At 41.9% G+C, this 25,300-nt stretch overlaps 1 protein-coding gene across 1 annotated transcript in view; it reads left to right on the top strand.

Moving 5' to 3' along the window:
- FNDC1 (fibronectin type III domain containing 1) overlaps positions 1-25,300 on the top strand; it is a 1,317,427-nt gene that overhangs the window by 383,559 nt on the left and 908,568 nt on the right. The window contains exon 4 of the mRNA XM_078649203.1: positions 2,809-2,932. Within this exon, the coding sequence (XP_078505329.1) occupies positions 2,809-2,932 (124 nt within the window). The remainder of the gene's footprint in view (positions 1-2,808; positions 2,933-25,300) is intronic.

Here is a 25,300-nt window from a genome sequence, read left to right as displayed (position 1 = left end):
GCGTGGACAAAGCGGCAAGCACCGCGCGGTGCCTGCTGCTTTGTGCACGCAAATGCTGTGCATGCATTTTTAACATTGTGGCGGGTGCAGCTTGAAGCCGCACCCGCCGCAATGTTAAAGATTGAGGATGTGACCGCCAGGGTGGCGGTCACATCCTAATTGCACAGGAGGGAACTCCGCAGGCAATGCGGAGGTTCCCTCCTACTCTATGGTGGCGGACGGACTCAGGTCCGTCCGCCATCATAATCGGCCCCTATATGTATAGAAAGGTTTACACATCGCAAGTACTTGGTGTTGCTATGTCACATCCATGGTTGATAGAAACCAAAGACTGAGCCTGAGCGGAGTTCGCAGATTTACAAAATCAACCAGAATACTGTGCCTCGCAGTGCGTAGTTACGCGAGCAGTGGAGTGTGATAAGTACCGCCGTTCACACAGTTTTTTTGTGCCAGGTGTTTGTCGTGCACTGGAAAATCAGAGCAAACGGCACCATGTGCTGCGGAAGAGGGGGTTGCTTCTTTTTGCCTCCTGAATAGATGTTCTCCCCGCACTGCAGTTTCCTCAACGCGAATGGAAGGTTTCTCATGGTGAGCAGGAGCAGCCATCCGCGACCGCCCCGTTAGAGAAATCTGACCAAGAGGTGGTCTGGAGTAAGATTTTCTTTGCACGTGCTCGCCAACTTTACATTGGTGGGCGTAAGCAAGGAAAAAACTCAAGGAAGCAGAGTTTTTCAGAACTCCGCACACTACGTGGAGCGCAGAGTGGGGAAAAACTCCACAAACTCCTCGAGCTGAGCGCAATTTCACGGCCAGGCTGCTTCTGCCTTCTGGCCAGTGAGCCTTTATAGAATGCACTTGGTTTTTTGGTGGGATTTACACATAAAGCACCGTCATTGGCCTGATCAAAAGCATGGGAGAAGGCATGAGGGGAGACATTTAGCCCTCAGAAATTCTTGGATCCAGACAGCCTAGGTGCCAAAGCCATATGGGTAGCAGGAAGTGCTATTTTGGCTTCTCTGAATCATCCTTTCTCTTCAGGTAAACTGGTGAAGTTCCCTTATATCTTAGGGGAGTAGATCAGATGTCGATAAAAGTAATCTACAGCTGAAATAGTCATAGGGTTGCCACATTTACTGTGTCCTGTAAGACTACTACACAAGTAGTAACGTTGTCAGTGTCACTTGTTTTGAATGTGTAGCCAAACAACAGCCCATCGTTCCCTGAAAAAAATTCCCAGAAGTCGCTTCGTTGCCAGTGGGTGTGTTTAGCCCATGTGCAGTTTTGCAAGACATACCCCACTGACAAACCTTTCATTCTGAAGCATTTGTTTGCTTGTCAAGAATGTCCCACATATGGAGAACATGCTGAAATGTTTCATTGCCCCTGCTTGACTAGAGATGGTACATGTGCTGTATTTAAATAGCTCACTGCTCTTATATACAAATGCATGAATTAACACAGGGGTTTGGTTTTTGCATTCCTCATAAAGAATGTTTGTGCCACAAAAGATACCTGTCTACCCCATTACAGACTGCTCTGCATTAGATGGAAGGTTCTCCTTCTAGGTGCTGACACAATTGTATATCATAACTGCGAATGAAACAATGTTGTCAGTTGCCCCACAGGCAGAGATAAAGCTACTATGAAATAATAGCAACAATTACATCTCCGTATCCCATGACTTCATGTCATGCCACAATTGTGTCCCATGCTTTAGCATAAAGCAGCAGAAATTACTGGGGATTGCCAGATTGCCATTCTTGAGTATGCCTTGTAGCACCGAGACCCTTCATGACCCTAAGAAGCTTGCATTCTGAACACTAGCAGTAAATAAGAAGGAAAGTCAGAACACCCACCATTGGAAAGCTGTGTTAAATTAAATGGTTGGGAAGTCTTTAGGACCCAGGACACCTGAAGATGCATATCTAAGAAGTCAACTACACATTGGTGATGTTCCCGCCCAAGCTGAGCTTGTAGATTCCCAGCCTCAATCAGAGGTGTTGGAACCCAGCAACTTTCAAACACCAGAGCTTCCTCTAACTCTGTTTTGGAAACCCTAGACCCAGTGACCTGCTAGCCACCGGTCTGTAGGATTTCAGTGGTGGTAGCCCCACCCTATTCACGTTGATGCCAAGCCCACTGATTTTCCCAGCCAGGGTCCATGAGTAAGGGCCCATGTTATTTTGCTTTACAGAAACAAAACCACTCCTTGGAGACTGTTTCTGAAAAGCAGAATAAAATGTCAAGTGGGCCAAAACCACACAGCGAGCCACTTGGCATTGAGCTATGATGAAAGTGCATCTGACGATGCAAGCCTCGTCCAATGAGACAGATGCATTTCCATCAGAAAGAAATCTGACAGGCGGGTGTGGCTCTGTGAATGTCCTGAATGGTCCTCCTGCAGTGGGGCGGCCTCAGTTGACATGCCAGGCTGGTGGGCTACCTCAGGCTCCAAGTGAGACCCGAGGATTATGTCAACCCTTGTCTTTTTATGTGTAAATGTTCCACGGTTGAGCACTGCAGAGCACAAGGAGCACCCTTCATCTCACAAAGATGCTCAATGAGCTTAGGCAGTAATTTCAGAGACTTATCAGTTCCAGAATTCATACAGTAATGATTCCACTAGCCACATGAAAAAGAATTGCACACATGAAGCACTGCTATTAATGTTAAGGGCTCCGATTCTTCTGGGTCTTGTATGCACTACATAATACTGCAAAATAAAAATATAAATAAAATATACAGTATGAGTGTAACATTTTACAAGTTCACTCATGTGACTTCTGCTGTGGCCCATTCTCATTTCAGAGGAGACGGAGGAAGAAATCCCTGAGCCAAAGGATGTAAGTGTCCGAGTGATGTCTTCTCAATCTGTGCTTGTTTCCTGGGTGGATCCAAAGTTTGATGACACGAAGAAGGTCGAGTCAACCAGGTACTTATTTTTACGCTATTTTCTTACATGCCAAAAACCAAGATACTTCTTTAGCGAATCCTTTGTACTTCTATGTTTGTAACACATTACACCCTGCAGGTTTTGTATCTGAATAAGTGATAGTCCTGCAAACTACCGGGCTGCTGGGGCATGTATTTTTTCTTATAACCCACTGTTTGGGCAACTTCTTAAATACTTTTACCCCTGCCTCGCGCACGGACCCAACCCGTGCTCCTCACGTGTTAAAATGTTTTACTTTGACGCAAATTAAAGCATCATTTTTTCTAAAAGCGATTTTCACACCCCTTATGAGCCTAAAATGATTATTGAATACATTTGAGAGAGTACATTTAAGGATATACTTTGTCTTCCTCCACTTGGTTGTCTACCTACCTCTCTCACTCTTGGCCTTTTTACCATCTCTTTTGCTAAATCTGTTTTCCGTCACTTTCTCCATATAGTTCTTGCTCTATCGCTTTCTTTCTCACTTTCTATTCTTCTCTATGTATATCATTCTTTCCTCTTTTTCCAGTCCCCTCTCACACTCTCTCTCTTTTTCATTCTTTACCTAATTCTTGCTGTTCAGTTACCTCAATCTCTCCTTAAATTTACAATGGTCTCATCTTCCACCTCGTTTGATCTTTATTAATTTATTTCTCTCTATTTTCAGTTTGGTTGCCACTTTCCCTTCCAACATCTTCCCACCAAGGGATGACAACCGTGGGTGCTACCCCCATTTGTAGGTGAACAACAGCAAAAAGGCGTTTTTCACCTACAGTTATATTGGAATATCAATAGATTGCTAATGACGGAACTGCCCAGTGCAGGTGCCTGCACTTCGCCTGCAGAGCTCTGATTTGGCGTATGTTCACGAGATCACCAGTGAAGTCACAGGAACGACAGAACTGGCCATACCAGTTTAGGGCGAGGAAAGATGGTCATATACTTCAGACACTCTTTGCTACAGCTTATTGCATGTGAGACGCCGTAATCAGGGGGATAAACCCGAACTGCTCAGTTGACAATGTAACTGATTCACAAAGATGAAACCAATCATTCAATTAGGATTCTTATAAAGCGCGGCTAATCACCCATTAGGGTCTTAAGGCGCTGGGGGGGTGGGGTTCTGCAGTTCAGTCGAAGAGCCAGTTCAGTTGAAGAGCCAGGTCTTGAGGTCCTTCCTGAATTTAGGCTAAAATGGGCTAGACTATCCATAGCAGGCAAAATCTGTGCAAGTCCCACCAATTACTGTGTTTTTTTCTTTCAAAACATTGTGAGAATGCGTTTTACAGCTCAACTAACCAAAACAATGCACAAGCCTGTTATATCTGTTACAGAAAGTCACTTTGAAAAATATTCATTTTTTTAGTGCTGAGTGAGCCCCAACATGCTTCTTTTTTAAGCATGCACAGTTATTCGACACCAAAAATTCAACCAGTGTTTGTCATCAAGTACTTTTATTACACTCCTGCCACAAATGGACAGATACTAACATTCCGGAGTATAGCCTCATATGGCTCTTTGACATGTCATTCTGGAATGTCGATCTGGTGGAGTCAGGATTTTTGGTGAGGGAGATTATGAGCTGAGTGTCATTGGCATAGGAGACTATGCTGAGACTGTGGCTATGGGTGATGGAGGCCAGTGGGGTCATGTAGACGTTGAACAGTGGTGGGCTGAGTGCGGAGCTGTGGGGTACGCCGCAGATTATGCTTTTGGGGTTTGAGGTGTACGTCAGGAGGTGGGTTCTTTGGGTGTGCCAGTGAGAAAAGAGTATAGCAGCTTGGCTTGGCTGATGTGGTAGCGTCCTTGGATGAGGAGATGGTGGGAGACGGTGTAGAAGGCCGCTGACAGGTTGAGGAGGATCAAGGCTGCTGATTTGCCATGGTCTAGGTTGACTCTGATATCATCTGTGACAGCTATGAGGGCTGTTTCTGTGCTGTGGTTCCGGTGGAAGCCAGATTGGAAGGGGTCGATCAGGTGGTTGGACTCCAGGTAGTCTGTGAGTTGGCGGTTAACGGCTTTCTCCAGTACCTTTGCCAAAAAAGGGAGGAGCGAGATGCATGGTAGTTCTTAAGCTCAGATGGGTCAGCCGTAGGCTTCTTTAGCAGGGGTTTTACTTTGGCATGCTTCCAAGATTCCAGGAATGCGTCAATGCTGAGCGCTACATTGATGAAGCTGGTGAGTAGGGCTCCGATTGCTTTGTGTCTGAGGTTGAAGACGCAATGGCGGCAGGGGTTGGCAGGGGCTCCGGAGTGCATGGAGCACATGATGGAAGTTGTAGTTTCGGAACTTAGGGGTGTCCAGTTGGTCAGGACGTGAGGCGGGGGGTCGGTGGGAGGAACAGGAAGGACTGGTCTCTGCAGATGGGGCTTGAAGTTTTTGTAGATGTTGGTGATCTTGGAGTGGAAGAAGTCGGCGAGTGATTGCAGAGGGACTGGGAGGGCTGGATGGTGTTTTCAATGGCATCTGGGGGGAGAATTCTTTGACAATGGTGAAAAGTTCTTTGGTGCTGTTGGTCATCTGGAAGCAGGTGGTAAGGGCTGCTTTCTTTGCTTCTCTGATGGCGTGGTGGTGCGATTTGAGGGCCGTTTTGAAGGCTGTGTGGTCGTTTGGGTCTCTGCTGGTACAGCATTGTCTCTCAAGGGGTTTGCATTTGCATTTCTTGGCTTTGAGAATCAGGGGGTTAACCAGTGGCGTGCTTATTGGCTCTTCTACTGTTGAAAACTTAGATGGGTGTGATGGTGTCAGCGCTAGTGGTGATCCAACAGGATAGGTGGGTGCCTGGTATTTTATTCACTATCTCACATATTCTGTATACCAAGTTGGCACTAGAATATAAGGAATGATTAGATGAATTTGTCACTGTAATAAGCCGGTCATTGTCACTATACGGTTGACTGGCACTGAGCGGGATGAATTTCTCCACTCTTTTGGCATGCACACTGAAGAGAGCATGCGTGTTCATGGATTACGCACTATGCAATGATCATGCAGCTATAATGTATATGTGATTATGTTTCTTTTAACATTCTTGTGCCCTACAGATGGAGCCTGGCAATACAGAAACACACTAATACACCAGCAAGGAGAAGCTACTCTTCCCTTGAAAGATAAATAGGATAGGGACTTCCTGCCTATAATTCCCTACACATAGAGGGGGATTCAACACTTGTCCTGAAGAAAGTCCCGGACCTTTATGGCCCCACTGGACTGAAACATGTCGGCAATTACACTAGGGTCTTAGGACCATTAAATTCCAAAGAGACCCGTTTTTTATTAATTTTTAATAACCAGATCTGACCCAATAATAAAGGGAAACCGGGGGTCTGATCTAGGTTTCTTATATTTAAGTCCCCCTGTCTTCATCTAATTAAGAGCTACCCAATACTGTGGTTGAGCCCACCCCGACTTTTAGGGGTCCGGGTGACCCGATGATGAAGCATGACACCACTAGGGTGTGTGAGGGTAACTAAAAAAGAACTCATTTTTTTCCCTTATGCAACAGGGACATGATTAGCATGATCCCAATCCCCTGAGTGGTTAGGTGCATATTCCATACCACAATAGATGCCAGCCCGTACGATATACACTAATTGAGAAATGATCTCGAACAAAAAAGTGTAATTTGAGTATTTTTTGTGAATTTGATTTTTTTGGGAGGACGTACTCCAGTCTCCTTCCTCTCAAAAACCCCCCTGACTACTGGTGAATTTACCAGTGGTCTTTTGTGTATTAGTTTAATTAAGCTGCCATGCACACAGAAAGTCTCCTCCTATCTGGTGATCATGGCAGATTCATGTGCATAATCTGTTACAGTTAAGCTCTGTGCCCAATGTCATGAATGACACCAACCACCAGGCCTAGCTTTTAACAAACACTACGTTGAGTGCTGGTATTGAGGAAATATTTACAATATTAGAGGTGAAACTACAAATCCAAGACTACAACATGTATTGTCTCAGGAAATCTAGTGTTGGCAGAAGGGATGTTGTGACACAACGTTATTGGTCAGCGATTAGATCAGCAGCATTGCAACCTTAGTCGCCACATACAGAGTTGGCACCAGACAGAAAGTACTCAGAAAGCAGGCATGCTTTGGGGCAGATTTACAACAGCAACCAAAGATGCTGTGCTGCATTGTGCGAGAGGGAGACAGCAGCACAGTGCCATATCTACTAACATATGGTAATCCTGCTCTCTTCCATAGTGCTGGCACACAATCAGACTTCCTGGGCCCAGACATACAACTTTGCACCATCTACGCATGTCAAGCATAAGTTGTGTTGTGGAAGGATACTCTTCAAGTAAAAAAGATGGTTCACTGATAGAACATCGATGTTAAAAATATTGATGTTCAAAATATCAGAAAAAATATAGACTACAAAATTATCGATTTAAGTATATATATATATATATATATAAAATAAACTATATATTAAATTGTAATATTAATTTTAACAAAATACATTACATTTAATATACATTTTTAGAAAATATTACAAATAAACTTAATAAAAAAAATAAGCAAACAGTAATTTATACATATATATATATATATATATATATTTACTTTAAAATAATTATTAAACTATTTTCTTTAATTTATTTTAAAACTTTAAAATTATATAAAAATAAAACATACATATATATAAATAATGTAAAATATAAAACAATTCTAGAATAAATTAAAACATTAAAATATGATTTTTTTTAACTTAAATTGCCCAATACAATCAATGCAACAGTAGGAAAAGTGTTGGATAGCAAAATAATAAAATTTACTATTCAAACTCCAGTGAGTGCAACAGTAGGGAAAGTGTTGGATAGCGGAGGGGTAAAAATTACTATTCCCACTCCAAACAGTGCAACAGTAGGGAAAGTGTTGGATAGTGGAGGGATAAACATTACTATTCCCACTCCAGTAAGTGCAAAAGTAGGGAATGTGCTGGATAGAGGAGGGGTAAAAATTACTATTCCAACTCCAGTGAGAGCAACAATAGGGAAAGTGTTGGAAAGCGAGGGTCAAAAATTACTACTCCAAAGAGTGCAACAGTAGGGAAAATGTTGGATAACGGAGGGGTAAAAATTATTATTCCCACTCCGCTGAATGCAACAATAGGATAAGTGTTGGACAGCGGAGGGGTAAAAAATGTATTGCCACTCCAGTGAGTGCAACAGTAGGGAAAGTGTTGTATAGCGGAGGTATAAAATTACTATTCCAACTCCAGTGAGTGCAATAGTAGGGAAAGTGCAGGATAGCGGAGAGATAACATTTACTATTTCAACTCCAGTGAGTGCAACAGTAGGGAAAGTGCTGAGTAGCGGAGGGGTAGAAATTACTATTCCAACTCCAGTGAGTGCAATAGTAGGGAACGTGCTAGATAGCGGAGGGGTAAAGATTACTATTCCCACTTCGGTGAATGCAACAGTAGGGAAAGAGTGGGATAACAGAGAAAAAAAATACTATTCAAACTCAAACACCTAGAAAAAAAATGCATATATTAAAAATTAAAAATACTATAAATTAATAAATAAAAATAATTAAAAAAACGATTCAACACATAAAAAGAACACATATTATAATACTAATTACATATAACAAAAACCTAAAAATATTATATTATATAAAATAATAAATACATTTACAAAAAAATAATAATTTTCAACTAGAAAATATTTACAAACAAAAATATTTATCAAAACTTAAATGTATTTATTTTATTTCCTACCCTATAACACCACACCAATAACTAAACACTTCAACATATCTAATTAAATGTATTTACATAATTAATACAATAAAGAAATAAAAAAATATGAATACAAAACAAATAAACATTAATTTCCTACACTCTCTTTAACACTATATCCACAACACACACCTAAATTAAACTATAAAATAATAAAACACAATTAAAACTTATTTTAAAATTAAAAACTATCACTATTAACAACTAATAATTGAATAATTAAAATGTATTTAATACCCACCCTTTACCCCTTTAAAAGTAAAAACAATACACAAGAAAATAAACAATTACCCAGAATAAATATCAAATAATTAATTAACAACTATATATAATTAATTAAACACAAATTACCTTCCACCCTTTACTCCTATAAAAACCACATCATACACCTAAACTTAATTACACAATTACCATAATTAATTACCAATTAATTTATTAACAACCAATTATTAATTCATCAATTAAAAATAAATTACTTAACACCTATAAACACCACAACACACAAATAACATTAATTACGAAATGTATAACCAATTAATTAATTCAAATTAACTATCAATTATCAATTCATAAATTAAAAATAAATGACTTCCCATACTTTACACCTATAAACACCACAACACACAACTAAAATTAATTACACAATCACCATAATTAATCACTGAGGGGGTCATTAGTATGGCGGGCGGACTTTGTCCGCCCTCCATATCCCCCGGAATCGGGATCGCATGCAATCCTTGCGGCGGTCCTGCACCCACAATTAGGATACACCAGCCACACTGGCAGGCGCATCGCCAGTTTGTAACATTGCGGCGGCCAATGCTGTAAGCACCGCCCGCCGCAATGCCACAAAAGTAAGTTGTGCCTTTCAATGCACAACGTGACAGGCACCGCACGGTGCCGCCCACGTTGTACATTGAAATGCATGGGGGTACTATAGGTACTCCCCATTTGCACCCCCTACCCACCAGAAACCCTGGGGGGCTGCTAAGGGCCCCCAATGTCGAAGACCTCATGCCTTTCCGTGCCACGGAAAGGCATGTAACTGCCTGCAAACTAATATGGGTGGCGGTCTCTACCATACACCGCCACCATATTAACAGCTTTTCCGCCCGGTAGGCGTCGGGCGGATTGCCTACCAGCGGAAAACCGGCGGATGGTCTTTCCGTCCACCGGAGTCCCCCCGCCATGGTAATATGGCGGGGGAATTGGCATGCAAGCGGGCACATATGTCGGGTGGATCGCCACCGCCATGCGCCAAGGGGATGCAACTAGCCTCTTTGTGGATGTTTTTGAGGAGTGCCTCCCTTGGTTGATGACGTACCCTCTTATAACCTTTTGTCAGTATTTTATTCGGGTATCCTCGATTCTGTAGTTTCAGAGTCAGATCATTAGAGTGGACACGGAAGTCTGTTAGATTGCTGCAGTTTCGTCTGAGTCTCAAGTACTGACCGTACGGTAGGTTCTCCCGGAGTGGTCGCGGGTGGAAGCTGGTAAACTCCAATAAATTGTTCCGGGCCTTGGGTTTGTAATGTGTCTTGGTGGAGAACACTCCATTGTCTTTGGATATGGTCATGTCCAAAATACCACCTCCTGGTGGTCAAAGGTATGGGTGAAACGTAGGTTATGATCAAGTGTGTTAATCCTGGTTAGGAAATTCGTCATATGATCCTCTGGTCCTTCCCAAATTAGGAGGACATCGTCGATATACCTCTTCCATAATGTTATGGAAGAGGCAAAAGGATTATTGGTCCCAAGGATGAATCTACGTTCAAAATCTTATACGTAGAGCCCCGCCACAATTGGGGCTAATAGAACAGGTGCAGACAGGCTGTAACATTCATCAATCTCTGTTCGAAAAAGAACAGAGATGGGTCTATTGCCTGGGCACGGACAGAGTAGGGCTCAACACCCAGTTTAAATATGATCTGAACTATTTCTGTTTTCATATTACCTTCACATGATGACATGAAGTTAAATGAGGGCGCTTCACACGTTTCACCAAGAAAAGTAACCTCCCCGGTCTCTTTATGATCCCAGTGGAACCAACCCCTTTAGTTTTTCAATTGTGACCAACGAGTGTCTGGGATAACCAATATTACTTACTCGTTACCCCCAAGCGTTGACCCATTCTGAGCCCTAACATGTTATAACACTCCTTGACGCTCAGCATCTGATTCTTCTGAAAAATATCTCATTCTGTTTCGCTCCCCCCCCTTTTTTGCTCTGTTTAATTGCTCTTACAATGAGGCATTTTACTGATAGTCATCCGCTACTGATAACATTGAGTGGCATACTATCAATAAAGTTTTACTCGACAAACAGGAGCTATTTGTTCCTTAGTGCAGTTAGCGCACTAGTTCTACCATTGCCCTTCCGACCACATGTCACAAGTACAGTGATCCGATTGGCTCACTGTGGATGGACGTAATGACGTGTATAGTATGACACGCCGAGCATGCGCACCTCCACTGAGTGACGCTCCGGCTCGGGCAATTTCGAATGGCCGCAGCTTTCTTCACAAGGGCAGAGGTCCCCCGGTCCCAGCATCGACAGGGTCCGGTACTTGAGGTCGCTCCAGGTTACCAAATGGGTGTCTGGCTTTGCTGGCGTGAGTGGTTAACTTTAAACACGGACAGTCTACCGACAGAACTGATTAGTAGACCGAAGGGGATATGCTAATCTTAACTTCTTTTCCCTGATCTCTGTTCACAGGGTGTGCCTACTAGCCACCACCCCCTCCCGAGACCCATGGTGCGATCTACGCCAACAGGATGTATGACATTACAACGCATGCTTTTACCACGCATGCCTTTACAACGCAGTTTTTACAACGCATGCCTTTACAACGCATAGTGCTTAGGGGTGCTGGATAGTGAATGGTTTAATTTACTATTCCAACTCCAGTCCCCGTGTATAGTAGGGAAGGTGTTGGATAGTAAATTAAATCTATTCCCTATCCTAGAGCGCCCCCCCAGCGCTATGCGTTGTAATGACATGCGTTGTAACAGTTGCGTCGTAAAGGCACTGCGTGGTAAAAGTTGCGTTGTAAAGGATGTTTCCCACGCCAACACTACATGTAAGCCCTTCCCGCTAGTGTCACGATGTTCTATGGCACTGCCATTCTACATAACACAGAGTGGTGTTTAGCCACGTTTCACCATCGTACGTTTTAGTTTATTGCACCTATACTACTCGACGCCCTAGTTGGCGTGCAGGTTAAGTAGCGCTACCATCCAATGGTACCTTGACCATTTTGAGTGGCTATGTTCTTTTAAACCACTCACACTGAAAAACCTAAAGCGTAAGTACACCATGATTAGACACGAAATAGCACATTAGTTTTGTGTTAACTTTCACTGTGTGCACAGAGAGGAGCACTTTGAGTCTAAATGTCACGAACACACATGAATTGCTGGAACCATGTGTATATATAAATATATATGTTTGTTCGTGTCTTTTTTCTCTTTCTTACAGATAACTGCTGGGTGCTGATAATTTACGATTGCCTTACCTACAACCAGGTTATCAACATTTTCCTGTTGTTGTTTTTATTCTCATTTTTCACACTATGACCACCAGGTTAGGGTGAGCCTTAGCGCGCTCATACCCCCGGGGTCTACACATTGGTCCTGACGAATGCCTAGCTATTCGCAGTCTGATAGGCAGAAACATGTTGACCTCACCAAGCAGGGCATAGCTGACATATCGATCCAGCTTACCAACTGCCCACTCTATTTTTAACCGTGCCAGGCTGACCTGTAAATAAAAGGTTTTGAGGTTACAATCTGGTCACTTTTAACTCACTTCACTCACCACGCACAGTATCACTAACCAGCTCCGCAGTAAATTTGGCGTCGAAGCACACCGGGTTGGTTTTAGACCTTCCCGGTGGGGCCCGATGATGAAGCATGTCACCAACCAGGTTGGTGAGTGAGGGCCTTCTAAAAGAATCTAATCTGATTCTTTTGTCATCTGTCCATTTCTCCTCTCATTGAGAAGTACACTCTTTCGTTGATTTGATTGTACTAAATAGGGGGACCAAGAGTGTTCCTTATATTATAAAAAAAAAACCCTCTCTCTCTTGTTGAACATTATGTGCAGGAAGGGACATCTTCCTGCACATAAACATTCATTCATTGTGTTTTGCTGTTTCTATGTGTGCTGCACAATGCAAAATGTAAAATGCATTTGTATCTATTTGTTGACCTCAATAGAGGTCTAAACCAAATTAAATAAAATGTATATATATGTATATTTATATTATTAATGTAACACATTTTTAAGTTAATAGGTATTTTAAAGTTAGTATTTTGTTAAATAATTTTAATTTGAAGTAAATACCTTTTTAATGAGGAAATTGTGTCTACTATATGTTTGTATTTTACGAATGTATGACATAATCCTGCATGTTATCTTCCCGCATACCATTACTACACATTTTACATTCCGTAAATACCATTACTTCGCATTGTTTTATAACAATTCAAACACAACTAAAATATGTTTTAGTAATGAAAAAGTACATATATAACAAATATAATTATGACGAATACTTTAGCAACGAAATTAAATTGACAATAACCGACATAATTTACAATAACCTTTGATCTGTGATTAATTTGCTTCTTTTTCCATTTTTCTACCCCCTTATGCCACCCTCCTAATCTTTCTTATTGTTACAAGTACTAATTCATGATAAACTGCTCCAATACAAGCATAAATCCTCTTTTAATTTTTTTTGAATATTTCCAAATTTTGCATCTTTAAATTATATACAATTATAACATTTAATCTGCTTCTATTTTTATCAAAAAAACACTATTTCCTAAAAATGTAATATTCCTAACCAATGCATCTTTTAAATATATACAGTTTATACATTTTAAACAAACTTACCTATTCGATTTTACTCCTGCATCTGTTCCCGACTTACACACGCTGCATTGTAAACCTATTTTTTAAAACGGTTTACCGCTTTCGACAAATGTAGTAGTAAACATAAAAGAAAGACAATTTTGCAAACTTTACACAACACATACCTTTCAATCTGCTTCACCTTCACACATACTCTACTGCCACTCCAGATCTTTATTTACTCTGTTCTTCCATTTAATACTAATTTTTAGTTTCGACATGTTTTTTTGAAATACATAATATTCTTTTACAAGGATGTGCGCCATGAGTATGAACCGACCATTACAGACATCATTAATTTGATAATTTTATTTTTAAAAAGAGACTTATGTGAATAGACATCTTCTTTAAAAATTATTTATAATACTTTTTAAAATTATTTCTAATACTTTACATTTTCATTGTGTTAAATTAATAATTAATTCATCCCTAGAGTAACATTTACATCAAACCCAGAGGATCAATAATCGGCAAATGTTAGGTCTACTTACCATTTTAAACATGCAGCTTTATAAAAAAAAAGGCAAGATTGCAATTAAACATGCGGAGTATTAGTATTGCGGAGTAAGTGTATTCTAAGTGAATGTATGTGCGGAGTGAAAGAATACGGAATGAATGACTTTGCGGAGTAAAGGTATGCATGATATTTGAAGACGTAATAAAAAATGCATAGTAAACGTTGATTACCGTATTTTACATAGAAAGTATGAAGGTCGATATTAGTATCCTTGATATTTTTCTGGCACTATTCAACAATGAGATATTTTTGTTGGCGAAATTATCTCATAGAAGTGAGGCCATCTAAATCATTTTTAAGGGTCTGAAAAGGCGTTTTTTATATGAAGTGAGATCATGGTATATTTATGCTCATCCAGTTCTAACAATTGCCTAATATGGGCTGATCCATGTAGGTTTATAATGGTGGTGTTCTCTGTGTCCTATCTAGCATCTAATTTCTGTGTAGTTTCTCACAGACTGCCTTTTGTCAGACTAGTGGTGATGGTATCCGCCTCCTCTTCAGTCGTATTGGCTCTGTCTACAAGTTTGTGAGGATCAGTTCTTAGCAGTTCCATCTCTGTGGTATAACAACAGCCCCTACAGACCTTGGAACTATGTACGGGTGGCAGGCCCCTGGCCTGAGAGCACCTGACAGGGTCTGGAGCGTGGGGGCCCCCCTCCATGTACTTTGCAGGAGGACGTCCTCAGGTTTCATTACACTACTGATTCATCTGTATGGATTATTCAAAATTTGAGAGAGACCCCTTAGCACACCAGGGGAATAGGGTACTATTGTACAGTGAAAAAAGATTTTTCCCTTGGCGGAAAGACTAGAGTTTCACAACCTTAGTTATTATCTAGATCACCCAAACATTAGCAGTGGGTCCTAGCGCACTGTGATACACCAACACAACAAAAATATATGTCACTATTTATTTTTTTGTTAAAAAGCCTTTCATAAATATTACATTTCATAAAAACAACACATTGTGTACTTGCATTGCTCAAAATCTTGTCTACAGGGTAGATTCGGTCTCTTGATTGTGCAGAGGTGGCGTCGACGCGTTTCGATGGCTTCTATTGATAATATGCCATCTTTATCAAGACTAAATGATCAGTCTCTCCTGCTTCTGGGCACTGGTTGGTTGCCACTAACACGGTTTGTCCTGCAGATAAACATATTTCCATAAGTATCTTACATGGATATCACCTACCTTCTGTATAAGCATCCTATACACACTTGCTACGTTCATAGAGAGCATAGTTCCTATACATGGGGTTCAATTACTCCTCATCATAACATAAGTACTATGCAGTGACACGCAAATCCTTTTTAACGTACTTTGATGAAAAATCACTTTATTTGGGTGGCCCCTTAACTGCTCTTAGTGCATATCAGGCGTTTCCTATCCCCTATTCCTATATAATGCATATTTTACACTGGTTACATCGCTCTTTCCTTTCTTTACATACACAAACTATTACCTCCACTGCTGATGTTTGAGCATGGGGAATCAATTGTGTGAACACCCTCTTTATGGCAATCGGGTTTGTTACAATCTGAGGATTCGTCTGATTTTACCTCCCCCATTAATTTTCTGTTTCACTGCATTTTAATGTTTTTATATGTTCTGTATGTTACAGTCCGAATTATAAGGATCTGTACGGGTTCTGTATGGAAACAGTGTTGATTTTATGATAATGGCCATTATGTCATAGGGGGTGCTCTTTGTCCACAGTATGGATTCAAATGTTTTGTCATCAGGTCCTTGTGCCCCGTGGCATATTGAGGTATTTTGTTCAATTCACTCTGCACTGTTTGTCTTTCATAATTTTAGATCTGAATTAAAACAAAAAACAAGCTCCAAAATGTGGGTGGTCAGATATCACACCTGAATGGGTTCAGTCTAAAGTGTAGGGAGTCTATGAATTAATAACATTCCATAGTAACATCAGTTGATAGTAGCATTTACTATCTATGTGGGAGCTCTCCAATGCATACATACCCTGTTGTCTCAGGACAATGCCCCAAGTCAGTACAGCTGACTTGAGGTTACCCAGGCTTTCCCAATTGTACTAGGTTTTGCCACTGGATCCAGAAACACAGTACGCAGCTCTTGCTGCACCACTGCTTCATAGGAGTTGCACAGTCCCAACCCTGTCTAGGCCATAGTAAATATCTTCATCCTCTACAGGACACCCAGCAATAAGAAGCTTCCTGTCCTTGTGGGACCACTGCAGACCTGACACACCCAGTGTCAGCGGACTTGGCATGGTCCAGGCAAGACTCGGGGAAGTAGGTGCAGGCCAATGCCCACCCTGACATCGGGAGAGCATCCATAAATCAAAGAGGTGATCTGAGGCCAAAGCAGGAATTACCTTGGAAGTTCCGAGCGAGAAAAGCATACAATGCCGCAACCACTTTTAAACAGAGCAAATGTCTGGAGAAGGTGCAATACTTGCACATATATACACACACATACACACACACACATATATGAAACATCAATCCTTCTTCATAAACTAGACTCTGGAAGCAGGTACGGACTCCATTGAAATGCAAAAGCTATTTTAGTGTATTTTCACATTTTCAGTGCAAGTGCATTGTCCATGACGTGTTTTGGCCGCTTTGAAACAGCATTAATCACATAGTCGCGCTGCGATTCATCGCGATTGTTTACCCCCTTGCACACGTGATTTCCTTACAATAGATATTGGCAACAGACTGTGGTTACAATGGTTTATCTTCTCCTTTGGAAGACAGACTCCCTCCTGAGTATTGTTTAGTATGTTTCACATCCCTCCTAATGCTTACTTCCCAGGTATCAAGCAGGAAGAATTAGGCATACAGCAAATAATCCATTAATACAATTCATTAAACATGAATATCATCCTTTTGCAAAATCTATTAAAGGATGTACGGTACTTAGCGTAATCAAGACTAGATCCCCATTCTTCAATGTGGACCCCCTGCTTTTCCTCACCAATTATACCAATAATTATTCAAATATATTAGACAAAAACAATTTTACATTATGTCCTGAATGTATAAAATAATCACTGTATGCATTGTTTATCTCTGAAGCATAGAGAGGCCCACAAATAACTTCATCCATGGGTAAAAAATGCAATATATATAAATTGTAGATCTGATTGAACGGATAACTTGATTAATAAGCAATTCTTCTACCAGATAAAAGTGCTTACAAATTAAGCTCCTTGGGATGTACACTTAATTGACCGTAAATTGTCCACAGTCGAGTTGCCCCACAATAAATACATAAAGTGCAATGTGCCTAAAAAGTTCCTTAGTGTGTTGAAGTGCTCCAGTATGAAAGCCATATAGCAGCATAAACCATAATCCAGTGTACATGTCCCTCTCTGCTGAACTAGTAAAGTAAAGTGCTGATGCTACATAAAGTGACCTAAGCATAGAGGCAGAAAGTGCTCTCGTGTCACAAAGTGACCTGTGCATGTAAACATATAAATATATAAATACATCTATGGCTACCTAAAACGAGTACCATTAAATCCTCTTTCTATTCAAGCAGCAATAGATTATATATAAAGTGTCTAGTGCCAAGATTGACCTTTCTAGCAATAATGTAATTGACTCTTTGGATTGCTTTGGTACCATTAACAGCAATGCTCTCATAGGAAATGTGCAGGTCCTCACTGGTATTGAGTCCATTCAGTATCTCAGAATCCAGTTCAAGTATGAACTGGGACTCAAGCTGCCTCAACAGTTTTTCCCTATTGCCCCCTCTTCTCAAAACTGGTACTGCACCTACCACAAAGTATTTAAGGTTGCTTAAGTCGTTTTTATGTATCATTTTGAAATGGTGTGCTACGGGATATATTGGATCAGAGTTAACAATAGCCCTGAGATGTTGTAGAATTCTGGTACTTGTAGCTTTGTGCTGCCCACATGTCAAAGGGCACACGAACATTCAAGAACATACACAGCAAAATCTGTCCTGCATGTACAATGACCCTTTATATCAATGGACTTATCACTAAATGCCGACTTGTACTTGGACATATTAACACCAAATTTACAAGCACGACATAAGCTGCATTTGAAAGAACCGCGTTGTAATGGCATGCGATGTATCACATGCAATGTAAACAATGTTTCCCATCAGGATCATACCCCCGCTCTCGAAATCTTTCAGTGGCCTCTTTCTGACATGCAGCCAAATCATTCTCCGAGCTGCATATTTTGCGCAATCTCAGGAACTCACGGTATGGAATACTTTTATTTAAATGTTTTGGGTGAAAGCTAGTTACATAAAGGATAGAGTTCCCTGCTGTGCTTTCGCGATGTAATTTTGATTCCAATCTACTGTTCTTAAAATATACTTGAACATCAAGAAACTCAATAATATTTCTAATGATCTGAGCAGTAAATGCTAAATTCATGGTGTTCCTAATGATGCATTCAACAAATGAAGCAGCACTCTTCTAAGTCCCCCTCCATATTATAAAAACATCATCAATAAATCTCCACAAGCTCACCACAGGATTTTCCCATTCTATACTGTGGTTCACCCTGAGAATCCGTAGCTGTGGGAGAAGCAGGCATGGCAACCCCCCTCAGTTGTTGAAATACCTCTTTGCCAAATATAAAAACATTGCTGGTCAAACACAAATTGATAATTTTTAGCAGCAATCTGTTGTGATTGTATAAATAAATGGGCTTCTTATTAAAAAAATGCTCCACCGCCCTCAGACTGTATTTGTGCTCTATACTCGTATATAGAGAAGTAATGTCATCATGACATACTCCTCACCCCAGGTCATTTTATGTAGTTTCTTGAGAAAATCCCCTGTGTCCTTAATATATGACGGTAGACCAGTTACAATGACCTGAAGGAAAAAGTTGACATATTGCAAGGTTTTCTCAAAGAGACTCTTTCTTGCTGAGATAATTGGTCGACCTGGTACCGGTGAAATGCCCTTGTGTACCTTAGGGATAAAGTAGATCACAGGTAGTACAGGAAATTCATTATTCAAAAATAAAAATTATTCCTTTGAAATAAGTCCTTCACGCTTCCATTAGGTGAGCCCATCCTTTAATGCCGATTTCACAGCTCTAACTTGTTTTATCAATGATCTTTTTATAACATTCCATGTCATCTAGGTGTTTGTAGGCTTCCTTGAGTTACTCTGCCTTGGGCCAGAGGACCAATATCTCACATTTGTCAGATTTGTTAATTATTACTTCGTTATTGTTGTGCAATTACTGCATCAGATTATGATATTGTCTCTCCTGATGTTGAAATTTTCTTTTTGCTTGACCTGTCCTCCATTGAGTTTCTTAATTTCCTCCATTGAAGATGTCTACCGCATCCCTTGGCATCATTGGCATACAAGTTGAAGCTGATATGAAAGGGCTCTTGATTGTTCCTGATGGAATTATACCCTTTGTAATCATTACTCATTGCGTAGAGGGTGCCATGTTGTAGGACTCATTCTCATTTTCTAAAGCTTGTAGTGTCCGTAAAGTATCCACATCGGATATCTGTAGGTTGTCATGTCCTGTTTTAAGCATTGGTCTTTGATTGGGTGGTTGGTTGATTGGTGGCATTCTTAAGCTTAAAATACTTTGATAGCTTGAGTTACCTTATAAATGTGAACACATCAATTCTGGTTTGGTTATAGTTAAAGTTGTTTTCGGGACAAAAGGTGTGAGGCCCAGTGATAACATTTGACTTTCTGCTTTGCTTAATTGAATATTTGTCAGATTAATGACAGTGTTGTCACTTTCTTCTCCACTTTTTGCCTTGTGCTTTCTTGTTTGTTGTGTCTTTTGAGTGGTCTCCTTGCCTGTCTTCTTTGATTTCTTCTCTACCTTGTTTGTGTTATTGATTCCGCGGCGTTGTGTTTGCCTGAGGTCCCGACATAAAAAATCCAATTCTTCTGCCAGTGTTAAGTTCACTACATCTTATCCCCTATTGTTGGTGATCTCTCTGCCATCCTCTGAATCTGTTTCATTCTGAACAGAGCTTAACTCAGAAACAGATGTAACCTCCGTTGTGTGAATATTGATTTCAGCATACTGGGCCACTGTATTTGAATTGGTAAGATTTTGCCTCTTGATGGTATCAAACTTCCTAGCAAAAGTGAATATTTGCCCCGTTTCAAAATCCACCTTGTTCCTCACAAATTTAAAAACTTTTCTTGCTCTGATCGTTTCCTCATGCTTTTTTTTAAATAACAAATTATATTGACTTTAACGGTACATAGGTGATGCCCAAAGCTTACATTTTGGATACAGTTTGTATAAAATGGTACCAGTTATATTTTAAACAATAATATTGCCTGTGAACAAACAGGCCCAATGACTAAACTTGGCACAGGTTACTACGTTTCATTATAAATAAAATGTCCAGGTGCACATGTATAAATGGCAGAGCGACTCATCTTACCTAAATATGGTCCATTTTGATTTGATTGCCTGGTTTAGGGAGGGTCTGAGGGCGGCAGGTCTATACCGCAGTATGTTGCCCAGCGAGACCATATTTTCCTATGTTTTTGTGGACAGCTGCACGCCTGGTACACCGTGATTTCAGCTTCCATGCATCGGTCTGTGGCCTTTCTCCACCCACCCATTGATGCCGGGAAGGTCCGCTTCCACGCTTGGGCATAGTCCTGCTTGGCAAGTGTGAGGCCCAAAAATAATAGATTTTGATTATAGTGATTTCCTCCTATTTCCTCGGTACTGTGAATTAAGAAGAGCTTGGGATCGAATGGAAGACGCCAGGACAGGACCTGACCCAGCAGGACGATATTTTATGCCAAAGTGGTTGCAGTGCCCTACAGCTCTAGACCGTATGGAGTAAGGTCCCTTCCGATTCTCCGCATCTGAGACATGTGGAGGAATTGATAATACCCATTCGCCAGAGGCGGGAGCGGGTGTAATATGCTCGATGGAGTTATTTAAACTGGATTAGATGGTATTGTGTGGCTTTTGTGGCACCTCGGGGAATAGCTAGAGCCTCAGTCCGGTCATCACCTGTAAGGTTGGAGATGATGGCTTCCAGCGCATTCCGGGTTTTGTGTGGTGTGGTCTGGCGATGGGCAGTCAGTGTCTGGTAGATTTGCCTGATTTTATGCGCGCCAAGATCCTCCATTAGTAAGCGTCCCTCTACGGGGTGAAATTCTGGTAGACCTTCCAGGAAGCAGATTAGGGGAGTCAGGGCTTGTCTCAACTGCAGATATTTGTAAAACTGCATCCAATGCAAGTGGTATTCTATTTGCAGTTGTTGTAAAGATCTGAGAGTGGGACCCTACAGAATGTCACCCAGAATTGAAATTCCAATGAGGTCCCGTGCCACAGAGGGATTGTCTGTGTCAGGTGCCCGTCCCAGCCCATTTTCTTCACGATATAACGCCAGAGCTGGATGACGGTTCTGCAGGCGGGGGGTAGGTGGTGAAGATTCTTGAGACTGTAGAGGAGGCTCAAGAGGGGGGTACCCTACAAAGCAAGTCTCTCCCCCGCAAATGCTGTATTGGTGTACCACCACTCGTTAATATTCAACAGATGAGCTGCGCATAGTAGGCATATATATTGGCCACCGCAATCACAGCACCCCATAGGAAATTGTTGAGGAGTGCATTAACCTGGGCGAACCACGTGCATGGAATATTATACGGGAAATTTTGTAGTCGGTATAATATGCGGGGCAGGGAGTGCATTTTGAAATTTGCTGAGCGCCCATGTACGGACAGCGACAGAGGGGACCACCCCTCGGTCTCCCTACGGATACCAGAAAGCAGCTGTTTGATATTATGTGCCCAAGATGGCATGGGACAACATAAAATGAAGACTCCCAGATATTTGAAGCCCTCGGTTATGTGGGATAATTGCGAAGCCCAGGAGCCGTGCTCCTTGTCTCCGCATACAGGAAATATCACTGATTTCTCTGGATTGGCTCCAAGGCCCGAGGTCTCCCCAAACACCCGAAGTATCTGAGGATCCGGTGGCCATAAAATCTGGGATTGGTTAAAAAGAATAAAACATTGTCTGCATATAGCGCAATTCTGCCGGAATGGTCCTGTGTCCATTCATACCCACAAATTATTGGGTCCCACCACATCCATATACCTAAGAGCTCTATGGCAAGTGCAAATAGCAATGGAGACAGGGGGCACCCCTGCCTCGTACCCCAACGTAGGGCTAGGGTGCTGAATGGAAACCAGCTACCCGTACAGAGGCCGGAAGCACATATATAATAATTGTATGTAAGACAAAAGTTGAGCAATTGGAGGGGCTGAAATAAATAAGTACAGCTTAGGGAATCAAACACCATATCTATGTCAGCCAAGAGAATGGCCACAGGACGGCCCAACTCCGGGGCCTTTGCTATGGCATTGTGAACCCGTCGAATATTGCGCCGGGTAGACTGCTGTATTGTTAAGCTGGTCTGGTCTGGGAGGACCAGTTCATGGATACTCATGCGGAGGTGGTCAGTGAGGACCTTACCCAACAGTTTGACTTAAAAATGTTGCAGGGTGATGGGGCGGTAAGTAGATGGTTCTTCTGGGGGTTGGTCAGGCCCCCCAGAACACCACTATCTCAGCATGGCAGCAATCGAGGGGTAAGATATGCTGCTCCAGAGCCTTATGGAGTGCATCCAACAGATGTGGGCTGAGCTGTACCCTGTGCGGTCGTAGGGAGTCACTAGGCAAGCCCTTAGGGCAAGCCAGACAACCCGGGTGTATGTTGCATAAAGCAGCCCTGAGTTCCTCTGCGGTTATGGGAGCGTCTAGCTGGTCGCGCAAGTGGTCTGGGATCTTTTTGAGAGGTATATCTGTTTGAAATTCCCCTAATGCGCACTCAATATAGTAGTGTAGTTCCTGTATTCCCAATAGGCTCTGCGCATTGGAATAATATACACTATAGATTTGACATAGGACTGAGGTGAGTATGTTCTCTATCAGGTATACTAAACTTAATTTTGAGTGCCAGCTAGCTCAGAGGTCACTAGAAACTTTCTTGAATACACAAGAAGGGATTCGTTTCTGACAACCGCATAAACATGACAACTTTGTTTCCCCAAGAATTGAAACATATCTTCAGAGTCGTGGAAACAATAGATAACTAGTTCACTCAGTCAATCATGCATGCTTCGTTTCTACAGAGTTGCACAGAAATATAGAGACGGGGTTTCAATAAAAGGATTTATTGAACAATCTTCTTTCTCATGCAAGAGAGGTGAACTGCTACAATCGTTAGACAGAATGCGAAGTATAATGCATACAGCTTATACAGTAATATAAAATAATACTGTGATAGCATTGTTTGTTGCTATGACATGTAAAAATACATACATAAATAACACAGGCTAAAATACTCAACTGGTGCTTCTAAAATACGCCTACCCCAATGTACCTAACCTAGATCTAGTACCAGGGAAGATGTAGGTGTTTGTCTTTAGTATAGGTTTAGTTCTGCCAAGAATTGCCAAAGGTTTCTCTAGGTTCTAATCAGCTCCATACCTTAAAATGAGAGAGGTTGGTATCTCTTTCACAGCTCGATTTCCCAAAACCCCGCAAGGGGAGTAAGAAACACTGGAGCTGAATTTCCGGCAGAGGGTGACAGCTTCTGATCAGCTCGTCAGCTGGAGAGTTGGCTTCCTTCGGCACTTGCAGTAGCGAGCTGCGTCGTGCAAGTAGGTAGTCGAACTGCACCGTACCACACCGTGCTTTGCTATAGCAAGTAAAGGTATATTTATACCTGGAAGGTGTTTGGGAATGCCAGCTTTGACGTAAAGTCGGGCATATGAACGTCATGGATGAACCCCTAAGGAATAGTTGTTCATGCATAATAATGAGTTTCTTGGAAAAATCAATATCAAGGCTCGGGGAAGTCCCTTCAGCTTAGGAGTCTGGTTTTCCAAGAAATCGTTGTGACGTAGATGAACGGATGAAAGTAGCCATGCCTGTATTTGGGTAGCATGGGCTATGCCTAAATAAGGACTGGATTTCTATGCCTATATAAGGGCAATGTGAATTGTACCTATATAAGGGCATGAATCGGGGAAAATTCATGCGGAATCTAAATCGCCATACAACAATATGAGTTTCTTCTGCTCGTATAAGGCGGAGTAGTAGGCAGCAAATGCTTTGACGACTGTGCCAAGGCTAGTAAAAGGACTCCGTCCATGTTTCGCAAAGCCGGCACTGAGGCAGGGGACATCGCCACCTGACACAAGCGATGAAGCATTTTTCTTGATTTGTCACCACATTGGTAAATCCTATGTTGGGTCGCTAACCAGATCTCATGCACCTCATTAGTGAGATGCTGATGGATTTGTTGATGTGCTAGGAGGAGGTTGTGTTACGGTATTGGGGCTGAGGTCTCTGCAGCTTCAGCTTCAAGAGCCCTCTGGCGATTTTCTATGTCTATTGTTTGTGTGAGGTGCTTGCCCTTCTTGCCTGCGTGAAAGCTGATGTCCACCCCGGGGATAGTGGATTTAATCGCTTCCCACAGTAATTAACACTGAAGGGGAAAGTGGCCATGTTGGACGTTAGATAGTCTGTAATTGCCTGTCAGAGAACATCTTGATAACCCGGGTCGCTGAGGTGCCAGGGTGACATGCGCAATCTGAAGGTGGTTTTGTTTGGCCCAATGTGTAGTTTAAATAGAACCCAGTGGTCTGAGAGGCCTCTGTGCAGGATAGAGACGTGTGAAGCCCTATGCATGTGGCTACGTGGTAAGAAGAAGTAGTCTATTCTGGAGAGGGAGCCATGTACCGCTGAAAGGAACGTGAAGCTCAGTTCCATGGAGTGATATGCCCACCATGCATCGGACCAAACCAGTGTGGTGGCCAGCTGGTGGAGTTTGGATTCTCCCAATTGGGAACTATGTCCTGACCAGCGCTGGCGGTCCGATGGTGACATGGCGTCATTTCAGTTGCCTCAGAGTATTATTAGGCCAACCGGGAATTCTCCCCAGAGTTGTGTGATTTTGTCAATGAAAGTTTGTCCTCGGGGGAGGGGCGTAGACCATACCTGTGGTTATTGTTTCGCCATATAGTGTACCTGTCGCTATAGTGTAACGTCCCCCTGGATCTGGCCCGAGTTTGGACAAAGGGTAGCCGGCGGTGCATGAAAATGCCCGTTCTGCGAGAGCTGCGTTTGAACCCTGAGTGGAATACGGTGTCATAACCAAACCGGCAAGACATGGGACTTT

This window comes from Lissotriton helveticus, chromosome 6, assembly GCF_964261635.1.
Source record: "Lissotriton helveticus chromosome 6, aLisHel1.1, whole genome shotgun sequence".
Classification (NCBI taxonomy): domain Eukaryota; kingdom Metazoa; phylum Chordata; class Amphibia; order Caudata; family Salamandridae; genus Lissotriton; species Lissotriton helveticus.
Note: the sequence above shows the minus strand (reverse complement) of the source record. Positions and strands in the feature narration are given on the sequence as shown.